The 13,665-nt window shown below is 38.0% G+C and overlaps 1 protein-coding gene across 1 annotated transcript; it reads left to right on the top strand.

Moving 5' to 3' along the window:
- The first annotated feature begins 1,108 nt into the window (after positions 1-1,108).
- LOC138704256 (calphotin-like) lies at positions 1,109-12,394 on the top strand. The gene is made up of 4 exons (XM_069832130.1): positions 1,109-1,202; positions 7,553-7,639; positions 10,037-10,964; positions 12,364-12,394. Exons 1-4 carry the CDS (start codon positions 1,109-1,111, stop codon positions 12,392-12,394), a joined length of 1,140 nt encoding a protein of 379 aa, XP_069688231.1.
- Positions 12,395-13,665: the final 1,271 nt, after the last annotated feature.

Genomic DNA, 13,665 nt, shown 5'->3' with positions numbered 1-13,665 from the left:
TGAGGGCTAGAATTGAATGTGTCACTGGTAGAATATTTGGTCTTACAAATACTGGTAACACCTATAGTAATGGAAAATCAAACATATGGAAGATATTTGTATCGTTCCAGACTTTTGATTCATCCTGTATTTTTAAAGTGATTAAGAAGAGATTCGTTTGGGATAGGATTTGTAACAAGATTTTCTTTTATCTCCAAGTTTATTTTCTTTAAAATTTTTAAAGTTTTGAGTTTTGGTAATGATACATCTTTTGTAATCTTGAAACAAAATCATTCCATTTCTCTCTTTGTCGCTCCCTTTTTTCTCCATTTTGCAATTGTCCGCTTTCTTTTATATTCTATTTCATCTTCAAGTTTTTTCATTGTAAAAATCATCCCATTTAATATACCTCTTTTTCTCTTCTGTTTAGAATTTTTAGGCCATTTTGTAGCATAGACCTACGAGTAGCTTCTAGCCACATAACTTATCCTTTTCAGTTGAAAATTTGAGAACTGTAACATACAACACTCACTTACAGCACTCTGATAATTGTTGGTACACACAAGCACACAACATTTGGGAGCCTTCTGTAACTAAACGAATATGGATAAATTAATTTCATTTTTTAAATAAAAGTCTAAACTTCCTTTATTTCAGTTTGTTGAATTAATTTTTCCTTGAAGTTATACCTATATTAGAAGTAACCGTCACTGCGTGCTTCATCTTTTGATTCCTTTTTACTTTTATGATTCAGTTATTGTTAACAGTTTGGTGATGTACATGTTGTCATACTACAGTCCATCCAAGTGGTTATGTCTGTCGTCAAAAGGGGGAAATCACATGAAAGTTACTTAATTAAGGAAGCCCTTTTCCTCAAAGTATTTTAAACAGTTATATAATACTACATAGACTTTCAATTCCGTACAACAAATATTTGCAGAGAAGAGCCTAACAGCCACTAGCCATTATAGAGAGGAGTGGGACAAACCGGGATGCGACATAACCATTCAGCCAGACAGTACCTACGAGTATTTATCCTTTTCATAGATAGCAATCACTGTGTTACAAAGATTTCAACCCAGAAATACACTGCCTTTTAGCAGAAGATGAAACACATGAGCTAAGAAGAATGACGATGATGATAGAAGGCGACACATCGAGTAGCGGCAGTGACACCCCATCCGTGGAAAGAGTGAGGCTGAAAGTGAGGAAGCTTAAGGAAGGTACAGTAACTGTTTACATTCTTAAGTACGGTAGCTGTGCTTTCAGGGTATGCACAAGTTCAAGAGATTTGAATGATTACTGGTGCAAGCATGCCTCGGTAATTAGAAAATAAGAGATTGCAAAGGTTTGGGCACCTTAAAAAATGGAAAGGGAGAGACTGCCAAAGAGAATATTAAATTTAAAAGTGAAAGGAAGACGGCCATTAATTTAACATTTTAACACGAAATTCTTTAGCTTTTTAATAAGACAGTAAACATAATCATATCATAGTATTAAATCATTTCTTATCACAGTGTGCAGTCAGTCAAAACAGGAATACAGTATCGAAGGCCCATTTTGAGTTGTTTTAACTCAAAATTTAAAGCTCTGAGAAACCTGCATTTTTAAGCTTTATGTTGTGAAAAGGGGGGGCTAAAAGGGTTTGAACCCACTCTGAACTTTTTGAAAAAAAAAATGACTTACAGTATTTAGACTTGAATATTTTTTTAGCCACAATGTTTTTTTCTATTTCTAATTTTTCACTGTCTGAGTAACAAAATCTACATCAGTATTAGGCACAGTCTTCCTACCCCTTCTTCAATATAATCCCTGTGCTAGGTGCTGCGACACATACGAATTATAACAATGCTATCTTTTTATACAGGGGGACCTACTGCCCCCTACCAACCCTGTAATAAACTGAAGCTGACACAATATGAAACTGAAAAGGTTGTTTTGACAGTTCTATAGTGCAGATGTTAAATATTGTGCACTGTCGATTTTATTATACTGAATTTAAGAGTGATATTCACCAGTTTGTTGGCGTTATGACATAATTGTGAAACATTCGTTTAACGTTTTGTGCATTTGATAGTTCATATTTTTAATGTAAACTTCACATTATCGTTCTGGGTTCTTTGATCATCTGAGCAGGACGAATAGAAGAAATAGTGTACACACTTCTATGCTTTCCCTTTGTCGGTGGCAGACCTGACAATGAGTGGCGCTTTGATCACTAGGCTCCATCTGTTGTCTGAAGTCGGACACCTCGAAAATATATTTCTCGCGCGTTTAATGATGAAAGTTGCTACAGGTTGATAATATCCTTTGTTGTTGAGAGTTGTGTAGATGTCTTCAATTTGTTGTGCTTTGAATTAACCAGTGACAAAAGAATATTGTCGGTGGTTTAAAAATTAATTACAAAAATTCCGTACTGTTTTGTTCTGGGTTATAGATAGGAATACAGTAGAAATAGTGTAACAAGACATTTCTTTTCATCTCCCGAAGAAAAAGATGAGTTTGGAAAGTGGGCCAGAGAGGAAAGATAGGCGACTTTCAGTAAATAACCAATAGGACTGTTTTAATAGAAAAAAAGTCATAAGACAGAAATACCGCAAGTGCGTTGAAAATTACAACCAAGAGTTGTACCTCACATTTTTCCTAATTTACCGAAATGATTAAATAAGTATATGAAAATAAACGTTGCAGAGTGATAATATTCGATGAGGTGAAATTCAGAGAAGAAATTCGATTTAATAATTATTCCCTTAAAGTGGACGTATTCTTTGATTTCCGAGATCTCACATCTGATGTCCAAGAGAAACAATTAGCAAATCATGCATTAGTATTTATGCAAGATTGGATTCAACCAATTGCTATTTACACTAGCAGAAACGCTACTCCAGGTGATATTCTCGCTAAAATTCTTATACAAGTTATACTACAATTAGAAGCAGTTGGGACAAGAGTAGTCGGTTTCACTTGCGATGGCAGTCAAACAAATAGAAAGGCCTGGAAGTCTTAGAAATCAATGGAAAAAATGTCTAGCATAATACTATATTCCTAATCCGTTCGACGATAAAAAGAAAGATACGGGCATTCTCAGATTTTGTGCACATACTGAAATGCATAAGAAATTATTTCCATGCTAAAATCGAACTCTCTTGCAAGGAGAAAAATATCAATTTTAGTTTTTATAGGAGAATTTTTAAGGAAAACTTATTTGCATGTGCGAATGTGTAGGGTTTGTCCCAAGTTGACAACAGCTCATTTAGATCTCTCATCCTTTAAAAGAAAGGATGCCACCAGACTCGCGTTCCAACTCTTCACCAACAGTGTCGCCAAAGGCCTCAAATTTTATCGGGAAGTAGGGTCATCGGGTTTCGAAGGCAGTGAGGGCACTGAAGAATTTACAAGGCATTTAAACTGTATTGCCGCCGCATTAAATTCACATATTTCTGCTAAGGTTCTTTATAAAGACTTTTCTGATCACTAATTCCTTACTGATTTTCTTCAGTGTCTCACAATTACAACCAACACATTTGCGTCTGCTACAACAATGTTTAGTAGTAACCTTGCAGAGTACCTTAGAAATGAGCGAATGGCTCTGGAGCAAATGATACAAATATATCCTAACAGGGAACTCGCCCAAGACCCCTTGGAACATCACTTCGGAATTTTGTCTTCACTCAATTCAGATGACCATCCTTTGATGATAGATTTCCTCCATATGCATTTACTACAAAGCAGATCCTTCTTAACATTGCTGGAAACTCTGAAACAAAAAGTGATGATGAACTACTACTCACATCGTTTGTGAACCAAATTCAAACATTAGCGCAAAATGTGGAATTACTCAACAAGACAATTAAGAAGTCTGTAGAAACTTGTATAAAAAAAAGTGTTATTCATGAAAAAATACATGGTCAATACTGGGAAAGTGCTGTGCCCAAGTTGGTGAATACCATTCCTGCTGGTGTTGATTGACAGATGTTTAGTGTATTATGTGGCCGGTTATGTCGTAAATCATTCCTTTAAGTTTATTGCGTGTACCCTCTGTGCCCTTCGACAGGAATGTAATAGGTCTAAATATTGTGCAGCTCTCACCCAAATCAAAGACTACGGATCAGGTAGGAACGTCGGTTTTTTAACTCATCCCTCCCAAGCTGTGTATGACGTACCTATTCAAACAGAATTGAAAATAAAAGAAAAGATTAGCTCAACAAGTGCAATGTGGGATGACATCTATCTTGATGCTCTTTCGATCCAGTCTTGGGGAGCAGGTTGTTGCAGAGAACACATCATCGATATTATTCTTAAATTAGTCTACCACTATTTAAAGTGCCGATTCTTCTTCAGGACAAAGTAAATCCGAAGATTTTTACAAGCTCGTAAATCCGTCAAGTCATCTCGCAAACTCTCAAAGGTAGCAGGCAACTAATCATGGTGACTAATTTAATTCATTTATAGGCACATAAAATATCATTCAACTCTTTATTTACTAGCATTTCGTAGGTTTTTCTGTCCCTGAATTCGCAACTTGTTACGAAAAGATTATTTAAATATTGAACTTATAATTGCTTTCACAACATTTTCCCATTGTAATTTCTGTTACGAACGTTCATAATAGTAATACCTGTTCACACCTGGAGTAATGGTCAGCGCGTCTGGCCGCGAAACCAGGTGGCCCGGGTTCGAATCCCGGACGGGGCAAGTTACCTGGTTGCGGTTTTTTTCCGGGGTTTTCCCTCAACCCAATATGAGCAAATGCTGGGTAACTTTCGGTGTTGGACCCTGGACTCATTTCACCAGCATTATCACCTTCATTTCATTCAGACGCTAAATAACCTATATGTTGATACAGCGTCGTAAAATAACCCAATAAAATAGTAATACCTCACAGAAGACTATTAATTATGAATAACAGACTATAAAGGTATTTCTTAAGTTACGAATAGCCGGGTTAACTGGAAGAAACTTGCTTTTAAAAAGGACTACAATCAGCGTAACAAGTATTGCGAATTCCTTCCGAGTCCGCGCTTAGCAGTAACAGCAGTGTAAACTCACAGAGTGCGTACACTATTTCTTCTATTCGTCCTGGTCTAAGCAACCGCAAAGCTCACTTTTACATTTTTTTTTTAAATCAGAAAGTCGCGTATTTATTCTTGCGAGGATAGTGAAAATTTCACATTTTCAGATGTTTCTTTGCAATGTGATGATGTTATCGCTAACGTTCTTCCTGGAATTACTTTCACATCCTTATGTCAAAAGTCAATTACTGCTAATAATAATAATAATAATAATAATAATAATAATAATAATAATAATAACAATAATAATAATAATAATAATAACCCGTGGTGCCATAGCCCTTGAAGGCTTCAGACCAGCAGTCAGCTGTTGGCCTCACGTTCAGATGCCGAAGCAGAGGTGGACGATCATCCAACTAGAATGGAGGTTGCATGTGGTTAGCGCAATGATCCCCTCAGCTGTTATAGCTCACTTTCGCAACCAGATTTCGCTCATTTTCGTAGCTCCCCAAGTGCATGGCAATGCTAGGTGGGCACTGGTCCCATACACTGTCCAAAATTTCATGAGAAAATTTGTTCCCCCATGAGGACTGGAACTAGCGCGCATCCATAATGTGAGTCCTAGGCAGAATGCCTTAGACCTCGGTGCCACTGTGCGGGACTCATTTTCTGTTTCAGATGTCCTGTAATAGCTCAGGTACTGTGGATTTATGTAGTTTACCTATACAGAATAATAACCTCAATATTTTTCCAAACACTTTTTTATCCGTCCCTGTAATAGATTCACCTATTGAAAACTAGTAGAACTATTTCATAGTTTCTCAGTTTGTTATATATTTGATTCTGATCTATCCCACGGTTAGGAAGTTCGCTCACTCTTACATGATCAGAAAATTGTAGGCCAGATGCCTTTGAACGCCAGTTTATACACAGGCACTCTACATTTAGAAGCTGTAAATAAAAAGAAGAAGGATAAATTAATTTCATTTCTTAAATAAAATTCAATGCCTTGCCATAAAACAGCTCACTATTCTTCCTCTTTCACAGTTTATCAGCAATTCGTTTTTGGAATTCCCTACCCAGCTCTCTCAGGAACTGTCGAACGATTTACATTTGAATTTGTATCAATATTCCGAATTTAAAAGAAAACCTACAAATTAAACCAAACCCTTTAACTCTATTAAATATAGAATATAATCTAAATTTAACAGAAGAAGTAAACACTGAAATACTAAAACAATTGTCTTTAGAGACAATTAATATTAGGTACCCTCCACAAAACTGGCTTCATTTATACACTGACGGATCCTTGATCTCCAGAGAACAAGGTACCGGTGCAGGTATTACGTGCTGTCTCTTCTCACTTTATAGATGTCTTGGGTATGGAACAACAAGTTTTGATGGAGAAATCATTGAAATAAGTGAAAGTCTTAGGAATCTTCTATGCCACATCAATAAATTTAAGAATGCAGTTATATTGTCAGACTCCAAAGCAGCTATTCTATCAATCGTCTCTAAACACACACCTTCATCTCAAACAGCAGAAATAACTAAAATGCTCTCTCAATTAATATCACTCAATAAAAGAATTGTATTCCAATGGATACCATCCCATTGTGGAATCCTGGGAAACGAGAATGCGGATGCTTTAGCAAAGAAGGGCAGCACTGCTACTTACAGACCTGTTACTAAATCTACGTATTACTCTGTGAAAAAATTTATTAAATCTACATATTTAGACTTCAACAAACAAAATTTGATAACACAATCCCAAGGGAAAAAATGGAACTCTTTGCATCAAAATCCACAGTTAATTCCCGATTTACCACGAAAATCGTCTGTAGCTGCATTTAGATTGGCAACAGGCCATGATTGTTTGGCCAAGCACCTGCATAGAATTGGAATATATCAGTCCCCTAACTGCCCATTGTGGAACTCAAACCAAGAAATGGATTCGGAACACCTCAAAATCTGTGCTTCAGTGGCTGGCCATGATAATATCTTTGAAAAATATTGGAGTGCATGAGGTCAAATGACTTCATTGTCAAACGCCTGGCATTAGAAAACAACAACAACATTTGAATTTGTTATTTTTGTAATTTGTAGTAATGGTTCACTTACCGCTTGCATATTCATTGAATGTAACTTCTAGCCTTATATTATTTTGTATTTATTATTTAATATGTTCGCATTATTTTACTCAACTTTTGCTTGTATGACTATGTAAATTTTTTATTAGTGTTCTATAAATGTTAATCTGTAAAATTGCATCAGCTTCTTTTTTTTCTGGCTAAGTGGAAGAGAAAGTCTGATGGCCTTAACTTCGCCAGAATAAATAAATATTATTATTATTATTTTTTTTTTCTTTTTTTTTTCTTTAAGGCTATATGTGTGTTAAAAGTACACAGTTCAGCTTTTGATTCATTTCAAACTTCACTTGTATGATTTACTTATTGTTAATAGTTTGATGATGTACATATTGTCTACTTACTTAATATGCAACTTATTTATTCTAACAGTTTATTATGACGATTTGAACTCAGAATTATATTGCATTTTAGATGGACAAGGAGAGAACGACGCCCACACAAGTGAATATAGATCACCGAGCCTCATCACGTTGTGGAGTTGTTACATGCTTCCTGAAGGTATAGTAATTGTTTACATCCTGAAGTGGTGGTCGAAGGAATGAATATGTGATACAATTAAATAATAAAATAGGAAAATAAAATAATTAGATACTTAGAGTACTGACATTCTACTGAAGATATCATTATCTTCTGTACCAAAGCGTGCAGGATAATTTTCTCTTTATCCTTAGACTCCTTGCATATATAAGGAATTTCCCGTCATCGAGTGCAGTTCAGAGAAATATTTTACGTGTTGACAAACAAATGGAAATATAAAAATTGGAAATTTATCTTTTGAAGAGGTGGAAAAATTCAAATACCTGGGAGCAACAGTAACAAATATAAATGATACTTGGGAGGAAATTAAGCACAGAATAAATATGGGAAATGCCTGTTATTATTCGGTTGAGAAGCTTTTATCATCCAGTCTGCTGTCAAAAAATCTGAAAGTTAGAATTTATAAAACAGTTATATTACCGGTTGTTCTTTATGGTTGTGAAACTTGGATTCTCACTTTGAGAGAGGAACTAGGTTAAAGGTGTTTGAGAATAAGGTGCTTAGGAAAATATTGGGGCTAAAAGGGATTAAGTTACAGGAGAATGGAGAAAGTTACACAATGAAGAACTATACGCATTGTATTCTTCACCTGACATAATTAGGAACATTAAATCCAGACGTTTGAGATGGGCAGGACATGTGGCACGTATGGGCGAATCCAGAAATGCATATAGAGTGTTAGTTGGGAGGCCGGAGGGAAAAAGACCTTTGGGGAGGCCAAGACGTAGATGGGAAGATAATGTTAAAATGGATTTGAGGGAGGTGGGATATGATGACAGAGACTGGATTGATCTTGCTCAGGATAGGGACCTATAGCGGGCTTATGTGAGGGCAGTAATGAACTTTTGGGTTCCTTAAAACCCAGCAAGTAAGTAAGTTGACAAACAATTCAGAATATTATTGTTTTTACAAAATATGCTAATTTGGGGCTTTATGCCACAAAATCCTGAAAATATGGTACATTGCATGATAAATAATGTATTACATACACGAACACCTGAAATATGCAAAAATATAGGGGAAAGTAGCTATCAATGGACCACCTACCGATTTCTTATTTTATCTAACGAAGACAGTGCCTTAAAATTCTGTTCATAGGCTTGAACAATTACATTACTAATAAGGAATGATAAAATAAAGTTTCAGGGCTACATCCTACTTATATCTGTTTAAAGATTGGCTCATTTAATATTCAGCTATTGGTTCAATGAAGGCGACAGGGTCCTATGAATGGACCACCATGTTCCCATGAATGGACCAAAAGAAAAATTTAAAAAATATATCAAAATAATGTCAACAAAGAAAAAGTCATAATAATGAAGAAACATAGATTCGATTAATGGATGTTGAACTTAATTTCAATCCAATTGTAATCGTATTTTGAAGTTGAAAATATGAAAAACACAGTCCTTGTCATTTCAATATTTTAAAATTTTAGGCTATTTCAAATTAGCTAATAAATTAGTTAAAAATGTTAGTACACAACTTTAAGTTACAACATAATGATGTGATTGTACATATAAAATTATTTTCTGAAGTCTTAGATTATTCATATACTGTAAATAAAACAGTCTTCCTTTTCAAGACATACATTACATGTCACACGAAAAATTTCTTTTGACCCTGCCTAATATTTGTACAAGCTTCATTTACCATTTCCTGCAAGACATATACTGAATTACATTTTCCTCGAAGGTTTCTTCACACATGAAACAAAACCAGGAGTCTTGATTTTGATTACTTCCTGAAGGGAATTGGTTTCCATCCATTTTAAAATGCAGTCCATTCATGGGAACTCCAGCTGGTCCATCCATAGTGACTTCGCCATTTTCTAATCACACTTCAAGAGTGCTGAAGAGGTTATACAAAATGTATGAATATACAACTAAAAGGAAGCAGACAGAATACTGCTTCCACTATATATGTAATTTTATAACTAAATGTCATTAAGCCAATCTACTTTGCACGTAAAGTTACTTTAAAATTACAGTAGAAATGACAAAAACATATCTGAGCTTCATGTTCAGCCCACGTGTTTGCTGCCACCACCAAAGACAACTCAGGAGTGACATACACGAGGGGGAGCCTTGAGGTGACGTTTAACGCATACGCAGGCAATATGACCAAGAATATGGCAACGGTCCGTTGAAAGCAGCGGTTCATCGATCGCTACTCTCCTCTATACAATTAATTTTGAGTATTCGTCATTACAGTCTTTCAAAACATGTATAAAATGGGGGGGCAAAAATATGCAGTTGCATACGACTCCTCGCCCTATTAATAAGTTGTGCAATTCACTGAAAGCCAGTGAATGGAATTACACATGCTTAACGATCAAGTTTATTTTGTTTCTTGCAGAGTTTATGATCACAGAGACGCAAAATGGAATGCGAGATTCAACACCCATGCCAGGTCCTGTGCCAGCTGCTGTGCCAGATCCTGTGCCACGTGCTGTGCCACCTGCCGAGCCAGATACAGTGCCAGTTGCCGTGCCAGCACCTGTACTAGATCCTGTGCCAGCTTCCGTGCCGGCAGCCATGCTAGATCCTATGCCAACTGCCGTGCCAGATACTGTGCCAGAAGCCGTGCCATCTTCTGTGCCAGCAGCCGTGACAGATTCTTTGCCATCTGCCATACCAGATCTTGTGCCAGCTGCCATGCCAGAACCTGTGTCAACTGTCGTGACAGATACTGTGCCAGATGCAGAGCCAGCAGCCGTGACAGATTCTGTTCCATCTGCCGTGCCAGAACCTGTGCCAGCTGTCGTGCCAGATACTGTGCCAGCAGCCGTGCCAGATGCAGAGCCAGCAGCCGTGACAGATTCTGTGACATCTGCCGTGACAGATACTGTGCCAGCAGCCGTGCCAGATGCAGAGCCACCAGCCGTGACAGATTCTGTGCCAGCTGCCGTGCCAGATCCTGTGCCAGCTGCCGTGCCAGATACTGTGCCAGCAGCCGTGCCAGATGCAGAATCAGCAGCCGTGACAGAATCTGTGCCATCTGCCGTGACAGATTCTGTGCCAGCTGCCGTGACAGATTCTGTGCCAGCAGCCGTGCCAGATGCAGAGCCAGCAGCCGTGACAGATTTTGTACCATCTGCTGTGCCAGATCCTGTGCCAGCTGCCGTGACAGATACTGTGCCAGATTCCGAGCCAGATCGTGTGCCAGCTGCCTTGCCAGGTCCTGTGCTAACGGCCATGCCAGATCTCATGCTAGCCGTATCAGCAGAAGAAGGAGAACAAGGTAAGGACAGAAGTAGGAAGCGTGGCTGCTGTACGTGTTTCAGGTATGTATATCGTAGACTTCGTCGTCTTTTTAGGCGCAAGTCATAAATTTTATGTCTAACAATAAGAGCCATTTTCAGATAGATCACCCTCGGTGTGTTCCTGTGTTTCCCTCCCCATTTGTCCATAGTTAAGCAATTTGGTTATGCTAATGGTAAATTATGTAGGCTACACTCCTTATTGTTTCCAACCATTAAAACTTAACACGGGCCCTAACCATCACGCCATGCATCAGTTTTTTGTGGATCTGACAGATTTTCAACTTAGTTTCCACGATGTCTCTCCATTTATTTCCCTCCGTTTTTTTGTGTCTCATACAGTTCCGCTAACATCTGGTAGTAAAAATTCAAAGTTGCTCTCGTTTCCTGAGCTCGCTGAATCCCTGCGGCCTGATAAAAGGATTTGAAACCTGGCTTTATTACTTTTAATCCATTTTTCCATTACATTGAATTTTGAATTTCTGACCCTTCTGTTTAATGTTTCGAAATATTGAACAAATTGGTCTCTATACTCCGGTATAAACAATAAAGAGTCGTTCAGTTTCCAATAGCTTTTCCCAAAGAGGGGAAGTTGTGTATCTGTCTGCATGGAAAGACAGACACAATCGTGATCCGAAAAAGGTGTCGGTACCACTTGTATTCGATATACGTCTGTTGAATGCGGTCGCGTGATATAAAATCGATCTAATCTGGACGAAACATTCTGTCGACGGAAAGTATATTCTACATCATTACCATGAAAGAGTTCCCAGGTATCCATTCATTGCAGTTCTCTTGTTAAATTTTCTAATGCTGGCGATGGGTTATATTTGCCTGTCTGGTCTTTTGCGTGTAATACACAATTCCAATCTCCACCTATAAGTAATCGATTGTATCGGTGGCGAAGGTAGAAAGGAATTTCTTTACTAATAAAATTCTCTCTCTCCTGACGATAGTTCGTTCCCGAAGGCAGGTAAACATTTATAAATTGTGTATTGTTAATATTCATGGAAATGACTCTGCCACTAGGATGTGTTTCCACTTGCTCAATATTCATTCCCGCACGATAAATAATTGCAGTGCCACGATTATTCTCGCCGGTGTTTACAACATATTCATATTGCGGACCCAAAAAATCGAAATTATCATTGTTCACTTCTTGCAATAAAAGCACATCGATATCATTTTGCCTAATGAAAGCGTTAAGTAACTGTTGTTTGTGTTTCCCTTGTATACAATTGACATTTTTTACGCATATTTGCGTAATATTACCATCGAATTGAAAATCCAGAAGGCTGTAAGAATAAACAAACTAGACAATGGACGTACATACATCCTACATATTTAACATGTCCAAGTCTGTAATAACCTCAACAGTGGTGGTAAAGTTTATAAAGCCCTTTCTGAGTCGATTTTGCTTCAGCACCGTCTTTCTTGTTGCTGTCTTTGAATAGCTGTTGTTTGTGTTTCCCTTGCATACAATCGATATTTAAAGTAACGTATTTTCGTACTATTACCATTGCATGGGAATCGAGCAAGCTGGCAACATAAACAAACACGCAAGACCGCAGACGTTCATACACCCTACATATTTAACATGTCCAAGTCTGTATACCTCAACAGTGGTAGTAATGTTTATATGTCCTTTCTGAATCGATTTTGCTTCTACACCCTCTTTCTGGTTGCTCTCTTTGACTGACAGTTGTTTATGTTTCCCTTGAATATAATTGACATTTAAGGTACCGTATTTGCGTAATATTACCATCGAATGGAAAATACATAATTCTGTAAACATAAAGAAACAGGTCCGCGGACGTACATACATCCTACATATCTAACATGTCCAAGTCAGTAATACCCTCGACAGTGGTGGTATTGTTTATATTCCCCTTCTGAGTCGATTTCCCTTCAGCACCCTGTTTCTTGTTGCTCTCTTTGGTACGTCCATATATAGCATATGGATGTGGTCTTGTTGGACTATTCTTTGTTTTACTACTCGGATTTACATGTGGCGAGTTTTTATCTGTGGCTGCATTACTGGGCCCCGCGTCTCGACTTCGCAAACATGTATCCCTTGTAGTTTCCTGTTGTGTTGTGGGTTTTAGTTTTTTCGATGGAGTTTCCATTGGTTCTTCTACTTGTAAAGTACGGCTTACCTCGAGTGATGCCTCTCCGAACTGCGAGGGTGACTTCGATTCTGGCAGGATTACTGTTGTTTCCATTAACTCCGGAGCTGCATTTCGTCCATCTGTGTTGACCTCCTCTGCTGTTGTATCCTCTGTCCGGTCTGTTGTCTCCAACGTAGGCTGCTCTGTCCTGTCGGTCACTACATTTGTGACCTCTGCTGTCTCGGAAGATGTATCTGTATCGCCCTCCACCGGTGCGTCTCGCTCCACGGGCCGTGTCATCGTTCGCTCTTCTTTTGATGTCGATGGTCCTTGTGAAGATCTTCCCATAACAATGTCACTCAATAACAATTTCCGTGACTGAACACTCACTGGTAAAGTTGTTTTCCTTCGTGGGCACTCTTCTTTTTTGTGATCAGGCTCATGGCACACAACACATAAAATCGGTTGACCAGTGTATGTGACATGTGCGTTATAGCCTGCTATCGGCACTGAGCCTGGAATATTTTGTTTCACTTCCATCTTTAAAGCACGGATACCGTTATTAACGGGAAATGGGAATGCTGTGCTCCATTGTTCGTTTCTCACTGAATGGATAA

This window comes from Periplaneta americana, chromosome 8, assembly GCF_040183065.1.
Source record: "Periplaneta americana isolate PAMFEO1 chromosome 8, P.americana_PAMFEO1_priV1, whole genome shotgun sequence".
Lineage (NCBI taxonomy): Eukaryota > Metazoa > Arthropoda > Insecta > Blattodea > Blattidae > Periplaneta > Periplaneta americana.
Note: the sequence above shows the minus strand (reverse complement) of the source record. Positions and strands in the feature narration are given on the sequence as shown.